The 7,480-nt window shown below is 39.8% G+C and overlaps 1 protein-coding gene across 11 annotated transcripts in view; it reads left to right on the top strand.

Moving 5' to 3' along the window:
- Window positions 1-7,480, top strand: part of flncb (filamin C, gamma b (actin binding protein 280)) — a 69,885-nt gene that overhangs the window by 59,220 nt on the left and 3,185 nt on the right. For 7 of the 11 annotated variants that reach the window (XM_046872638.1, XM_046872639.1, XM_046872641.1 and 4 more), the window contains 12 exons: window positions 1,335-1,475; window positions 1,603-1,731; window positions 1,847-2,020; window positions 2,190-2,351; window positions 2,988-3,191; window positions 3,923-4,075; window positions 4,639-4,761; window positions 5,102-5,332; window positions 5,557-5,826; window positions 5,952-6,089; window positions 6,778-6,893; window positions 7,241-7,373. In XM_046872638.1, coding sequence (XP_046728594.1) covers window positions 1,335-1,475; window positions 1,603-1,731; window positions 1,847-2,020; window positions 2,190-2,351; window positions 2,988-3,191; window positions 3,923-4,075; window positions 4,639-4,761; window positions 5,102-5,332; window positions 5,557-5,826; window positions 5,952-6,089; window positions 6,778-6,893; window positions 7,241-7,373 — 1,974 coding nt within the window. The remainder of the gene's footprint in view (window positions 1-1,334; window positions 1,476-1,602; window positions 1,732-1,846; window positions 2,021-2,189; window positions 2,352-2,987; window positions 3,192-3,922; window positions 4,076-4,638; window positions 4,762-5,101; window positions 5,333-5,556; window positions 5,827-5,951; window positions 6,090-6,777; window positions 6,894-7,240; window positions 7,374-7,480) is intronic. The other 4 variants (XM_046872644.1, XM_046872646.1, XM_046872648.1 and 1 more) reach the window with 1 other exon arrangement.

A 7,480-nucleotide genomic window follows, 5' to 3' on the forward strand; every position in this document is an offset into this window, starting at 1 on the left:
TTCTCAAATGGGATATTTGCATTCTTTTTTTCATAATGTTCTCATTTACATTTTGTTTAAATTATCAATATTTGTATTCCACATATTTGTGCATCAGGCTCCATAAGAATTCAAATCCAGAGTCTAAGGAAACCAGTTTTAAACACTGATTTTGTATTTCTGAAAGCCATTTTGATTTGGATGCAAATTTAGGAATAATGTGCATTAAAATGATGGCAGAAAAAACAGATTTTTTTTCTAAAGTTTCAACTTACTGTAGATAATTTAGATAAATATGTTATAGAGAGGAAATACTTACTCGTTTTCAGGAAGCACTTTATCCAGGTCAGGAACACGATGGAGCTTATCTCGGGAACACTGCGTGCCAGTACACTTGGTACAGGACGCCAGGTCCATTGCAGTGCACACACATACACACATTTACTCATTAACACTTATCATTAAATATGTGGTAGCTCAGTGCTTAAATCTCTGGGTTACATGTTTGGGGGTTCAAGCCCTATTATTATCAAGCTGTCACTCTTGGGCCTTTAAGCAAGACCTTTAATCCTCTGTGCTCCAGGGGCCCTGTATCATTGCTGACTTTGCTCTCTGAAGTATGGAGCACCATTACTTTATCTTATTTTACCAATTATGTACCCTTAGGGGCAGGGACATGCATAGACATTTTAAGGGGCAGTGGATAACTCATATTCCTGACTTCTCATATTTATATACATTTTTCTTCTAAAGACAATGTTAAATATATTAACACAACTCTGACTTACTTACCAATTTATTTTAATTCCCTCACACTCACCCAATTGTTTCATGTGGTTTAATTTTTCATTTCAACTATATAATCAGTTTTCTATAGAGACCATGGTCTTCTTTATCATTCACTCATTTTATCACAAGAACAGGCAACAACAAAGGAAACGAAGACTTTGTTGTCTATATGTGCACATGCCTGACTTAGGGTAATTTAGAGGAGTCGCATTCATAGTTTCAGGAGGTAGGAGGAAACCAGAGAACTTGGAGGAAATCCATGTACAAATGGAAAAAAGACTGTAGCCTTAGCCCAGGAGCAAACCAGCAACCAGAAAAGCTACCCACTTCAGAAAAAATACATTCTCAAATAAATATATAGGTTATTAGAATATATTTTAATTAAAGGAAACAATTGTAAGTAAAAATGTTTATTCATGAGTAAACAATTTTATACAATCATTTTCCATGTTCTCTTGATGGGTGCCAATAATTCTGGAGTCAAATTTAGTAATGTACAAAAATGATGATCATCTCAGTTCATGTAGCAGCAGAGGAATGATGGCATAATTGTGTATTTTTTTTAGGTGAGGTACGAATGCCTTCTGGCAAGACAGCTCGGCCTCACATCACTGACAATAAAGACGGCACGGTAACAGTGAAATATGCCCCTACTGAGAAAGGTCTGCATGAGATGGACATCAAGTACGATGGCAACCACATACCAGGTAATAAACCACTTCTTTATCCATGACTAATTATGTATCTAAGAACTTTTATTAGGATTTTGTTTTGTCAAAACTGTGTACCAGAATTGAAGCCCCTCGTGTTTGTTCGGTTTGCTTTCTTGGACAGGGAGTCCACTGCAGTTCTACGTCGATGCCATAAACAGTGGTCATGTAACTGCTTACGGTCCTGGCCTGAGTCACGGCATGGTCAACAAACCCTCGATCTTCACGATTGTCACAAAAGATGCAGGAGAAGGTATTTAATAATAATATTATAAAAGCCTTATTTATTAAACTTTTGTTGCATAATAGAATTAAGACTTGTCCTGTGCATTATTATTCAGGTGCTGTTTTGCTCTTTCTTTTCTTAGGTGGCCTTTCTCTAGCCGTCGAAGGTCCGTCTAAAGCGGAGATCAGCTGTAAAGACAACAAAGATGGCACCTGCACCGTCTCCTACCTACCTACTGCACCAGGAGATTATAATATCATTGTCAAATTTGATGACAAGCACATCTCTGGCAGCCCATTTACAGCCAAGATTACAGGTGAGTGTGTATAGGTCAGTGTGTGTGTGAGGGTTTGTCAGTGTTAAATATAAGAAAGAATGAAACAATCAAAAACTGTTGTGTTTTTACTCTTTATTTATTGCATGAATGCCATAATAGTACTGTCAACCCTCCAAATATTCACTATCCTGCTCTTTCTCTTGTGAAGGAGATGACTCCATGAGAACTTCCCAGTTAAACGTAGGCACAGCGTCTGATGTGTCTCTGAAGATAACAGAGACAGACCTAAGTTCCCTCACAGCAAGCATCCGAGCTCCATCTGGTAACGAGGAGCCGTGTCTGCTCAAAAGACTGCCTAACCGCCATATCGGTGAGCAGAATACCAACAGTGGTATTTCATGCTTTACTTCATATCTCACCTAGACAGTTGAATTTATAGGGATCTTTTAGTGTCTTTTAATGTACCTTCTGAGGGACATTTCGAGTGTTACTTCATTTATAGGACTCAGCCTTTGTAAATAAAGGCAAATGTCTTTATTTAAAGGTCTTAAAGGTCTTAGACAGACTTTAATGATGCTCAAAATATCAGAATCAGAATCATCTTTATTGCCAAGTATCATGGGTTGCATATACAAGGAATTCGTCATGGTGTCCTGGTGCTATAAAAATATGAAAAACTATAACAACTAGGAAATTTAAATCATAAAATCATAAATAAAGATAAACCAGAGCCAGAGATGAGTCAGTTTTGGATGGAAAGAAGCTGTTTTTGTGGTGTCCACTTATCACATTGGACTATGCTGAGTAATTATTAGATGAGAATTTCCTGGAAACTATAAGATGAGATTTTTTTTTAACAGTGTTCATGAACAACACTGTAGAAAGAAAACAACTTGGAAGCCTCAGCACACATTTCATAGTACTTTACTCCACTAGTTATTAAAATTTGATGCTTTACTGGTGACCAGCTTATGGAGAACTCATCTTTTCTCTGTTTTCTCCTTAGGGATCTCCTTTACTCCTAAGGAAGTGGGTGAGCATGTGGTGAGTGTGAAGAAGAACGGCAAACATGTGACCAACAGCCCATTCAAAATCATCGTTGGTCAGTCAGAAATCGGAGACGCCAGCAAAGTGAAAGTGTTTGGCAAAGGCCTGGTGGAGGGACACACCTTTGAGGTGGCAGAGTTCATCGTGGACACGAGAAATGCAGGTAAGAGTTGAGGAGTTTAAACAAATTGAATCTAAGGGAACTATTTATATTCTCAAAAACAATGTTTGAGTACAATTAAGAATAATCAGGATTTATATTTTTTCATTTTAATCCAAATCACAAAGGGATTTGGTATACCAGTAATAGAATAAAACATTCAAGAATTTTAAATATGCCAGGTTAAATTATTCCCTGGACATTATGTATGATGAAATAACAAGAAAATATATATTTAGCATTCTTAGCAACTGTGCTTCAACTGAAAGAAGTGTTTGGGTTGAGCTATACTGCTTCAGGAAATCAGAACTATAAGTCAGGGCTAAATCTTTCAGTTAATGAGACGGTTTCACTTGGATAAGTCTGAATAAATACGCTTTGAACTTTTTGTTTATTTTCAGGATGAACTCAGAAACCCCTTTTATGATCAAACCATCACTGGCACTGCATTAAACGTGTAGCATTAGATTTAACATTAATTGATATTCATGTATCCCAACACAGTCTTAAACTGTATATCATGCTAAACATGGCCAAAGTAAAGTTCCATCAGGATATCGTGTAAAGCCCACATTATATTGCATATCTTAAGAAAATACTAAGGGTCCTAAAACAGACCCTTGTGGGACACCATAATTCATTTTATTAGCTGATGCAATTTAATCAATCCTAACACACATATATTACATTATCTATGTATTATCTCATGATAATAGCAAATATCTCCTTGTTAGGTTATGGTGGTCTGGGTCTGTCCATCGAAGGTCCCAGCAAAGTGGACATTAACTGTGAAGACATCGAGGATGGCACATGCAAAGTAACCTACTGCCCCACGGAGCCGGGCACCTATATAATCAACATCAAGTTTGCAGACCAGCATGTGCCAGGTACAGGGCTTAAAAATACATATTAGCCTTTAGGGCAATTTCAGTATATTGTTTTTCAAATGCTGTAGATCATAAGTAAAAAGAAATAAACACACATGTTTGCTTTATACGGAAATACGGAAAACACAACACACTGAAAAGCAGAAGGTGAATGCAATCCATGTTGCCTTAAAAAAATTAACCAGATCATTAAAATAGAGTACAATGCACAAGGAGTATTGCTTTTCATCAGAGACAGAGAAAACATACCACACTGAAAAGCAAAACATTCAGTGCACTGCATTTTTGCTGCTTGAACTCAACAGGGGATTGTTGTTGTTGTATTTCATTTCACTGCTATCAGTGCTTTGCAGTCAGGCCACACTAAAATGCAACTTTAAACTGTCCTGTTCTATAACATTAGCTCTTCGCTAACTGCAATTCATTTAAAACACTGCCAGAAATAAGGCATATTGTTACTCTGAGGCTTTTTCAACCTCATGCTTGGAACATGACTAGAAGTTGTGCCTTTTTCTGAGCTCAGGGACATTTGTGATATTTCTGTATTGTGTGCCTCTTTGCAGGAAGTCCCTTCACAGTAAAGGTGCTTGGGGAGGGCAGGATGAAGGAAAGCATCACCAGACGAAGGCAGGCTCCCTCAATAGCTACTGTAGGCAGCACCTGCGACCTCAACCTCAAAATCCCAGGTGAGGAGAATTTACAGCTTAACCTATCCGTTTCGGTATCATAAAGAGGTTAATGGACGGAGAAAAAAAAGAAGTATAGGCACTTTTTTCCTTTCCGCACCTTATTCCATCTGTCACACCACCTGTGCTTTGTTCCAACCTTTTCACCTGCTTATTGTTTTAAAGAGAGCTAGCATGATTTAAAAAAAAAATCATTATCGCATTATGAACAAAAATAGATGAAGCGTGCAAGTTTTTTTTCTCGCCGTCTCGCTGATTTCCCAGATCTTACTGCTTTGTCTTTCCTCCTTTTCTTTCGCTATGGCTTTCCTCCCCCTTTCTGGACCCATGCGTCCTGCAGGGAACTGGTTTCAGATGGTGTCGGCGCAAGAAAGGCTAACGCGCACCTTCACTCGCAGCAGCCACACATATACACGCACCGAGCGCACCGAGATCAGCAAGACGCGGGCAGGGGAAACCAAGCGCGAAGTGCGTGTCGAGGAGAGCACGCAGCTTGGGGGAGACCCCTTCAGAGATGTGTTCGGAGGATTTATGGGGCCCTTCAGTGGCATCCAGTCCCGTCAATCTGAGGGTGTGTGTGTGTTGGGTGCTCAGGTTGTCTGACATTTGTGTTTCAGTTTATTTAACCGGAAATGAAATGAGTATATGTAAAAGTAAACCTATCAAAGTAGTGTTTTAGTTGCATTTTAGTATTTATATTATTTTCCTGCGAATTAAAAACTTTCCTGCACCTCTGTATCCCGTTATGCAGCTTCCAGTTGCTCCATTTTTTCCCCTTTTCTCGCATTCTTTTAGGTGAGACTGGTACTCAAGAAATGACGGCTCAGGTGACGAGTCCTAGTGGCAAAATGGATGATGCTGAGATCATCGAGGGCGAAAACAGCACCTACAGTGTGCGCTTTGTGCCCCATGAGATGGGCCCTCACACAGTTAATGTGAAATACCGGGGCCAGCATGTTCCCGGAAGCCCCTTTCAGTTTACCGTGGGGCCGCTCGGAGAAGGAGGAGCTCATAAAGTACGTGCAGGTGGTACCGGTCTCGACAGAGGGGTTGCAGGAGTGCCAGGTAAGCTGTAGTGATTTTCAGTGTACAGTGTCAAATACAGTGTATGAAACACATGAAACATGAAACCTCTATTCAAGATTTTGAAAATAGTATGAGTAAGAGTGTGTTGGCTTTGCGTGTTGTAGCCGAGTTCAGTATCTGGACGCGTGAGGCAGGTGCTGGTGGATTGTCCATCGCAGTTGAGGGACCCAGTAAAGCTGAAATCTCCTTTGAAGACAGGAAGGACGGCTCCTGTGGAGTGGCCTATGTGGTCCAAGAACCTGGTAAGATGTTTTAGGTACACGTGTTCATAATATGGACTAAAAGTATTGGGACACCTGACTATCCCAAACCACATGTGGTTCTTTTGTTATCGTGAAGCTGAAGCACCCACTTGTATAGGATGCAGTAGCATAATCTTTGGATGCAGTTGCATGACATTCTCTCTTCAAGTGAACTAGGAGACCCAAACCTGTTCCAGCATGATAGTGCCCTTGTGCACAAAACAAACTCTATGAAGATATGCTTTGCATTGGTAGGAGTGGAAGATCTACTGCTATAGAGCTCTGACCTCAACCGTACAGAACACCTTTGGGATGAATTGGAACACTGACTGCACCCCAGGCCTCTTTGCCCCATCTGCATCAGTACCTGATTTACTAACACCCTTGAGCACAAATCTCCACAAAGACACTCCAAAATCTAGTCGAAACATCTTTCCAGGACAGCGAAAGGACTTATAAGAGCCAATTGGGACTAAATGTGGAATGCGATGCTCAAAATACACATACTATACTTATGGCCAGGTGTCTGCAAACTTTTGGTAATACAATGCAGGCTCTTAACCAGTGTAGAGAAATAACCTTTGAATTTTTTTTGCTAATCTATTCATATGCATATACATATGTCTTGATAAGAGTGATAAATATGTTAATAAGGTTGTTAAAGAGGCTGTATGTCAATGATTGCCAGGTGACTATGAGGTGTCAATCAAATTCAACGATGAACACATCCCAGACAGTCCGTTCATCGTTCCCATAGCGACACTGTCTGACGACGCTCGAAGACTTACTGTTACTAGCCTGCAGGTTTGTTTCTCTCTTCCTCTTTTGTTCGTTCGCTTTATCTTTCTCTCACACACATACACATGACTCATGACTTCACAAGAGTAATAAACCACTCAGAGAATAACTGAGGTTAGAGGTTGACATGACAAATTTCAAGGCCGGTAGCTGACAAACTGTGCTATCCATGTAGCCACTTCTCATTTAAATGTGACATTTACAAGGAAAAAAAACTTGCTCTTCCCCATGCAACCAAATCGTGGTACTAACATGTGTGTGAATGTAACTTATATATCAGTACCATACAAATGAAAGTTGTGTTAAACATAAATACAGCAATAAAATATATTTACAGTAGTGTTTTTTCACAGGAAACGGGTCTGAAAGTGAACCAGGAAGCTTCTTTTGCAGTGCAGCTGAATGGCGCAAGGGGTATGATCGACGCCAAGGTTCACACACCCTCCGGTGCAGTGGAGGAGTGCTACATTACAGAACTAGACAACGGTGAGTGCACATTCACAAACCCACACACATATCCATTTACAAGTCCCATTAAAATAGCTGTTTATTTTACGGTTTCTGAGAGCATCCGTCTATATTTTTGTGTTTCC

The sequence above is a fragment of the Silurus meridionalis genome, chromosome 18 (assembly GCF_014805685.1).
Source record: "Silurus meridionalis isolate SWU-2019-XX chromosome 18, ASM1480568v1, whole genome shotgun sequence".
Lineage (NCBI taxonomy): Eukaryota > Metazoa > Chordata > Actinopteri > Siluriformes > Siluridae > Silurus > Silurus meridionalis.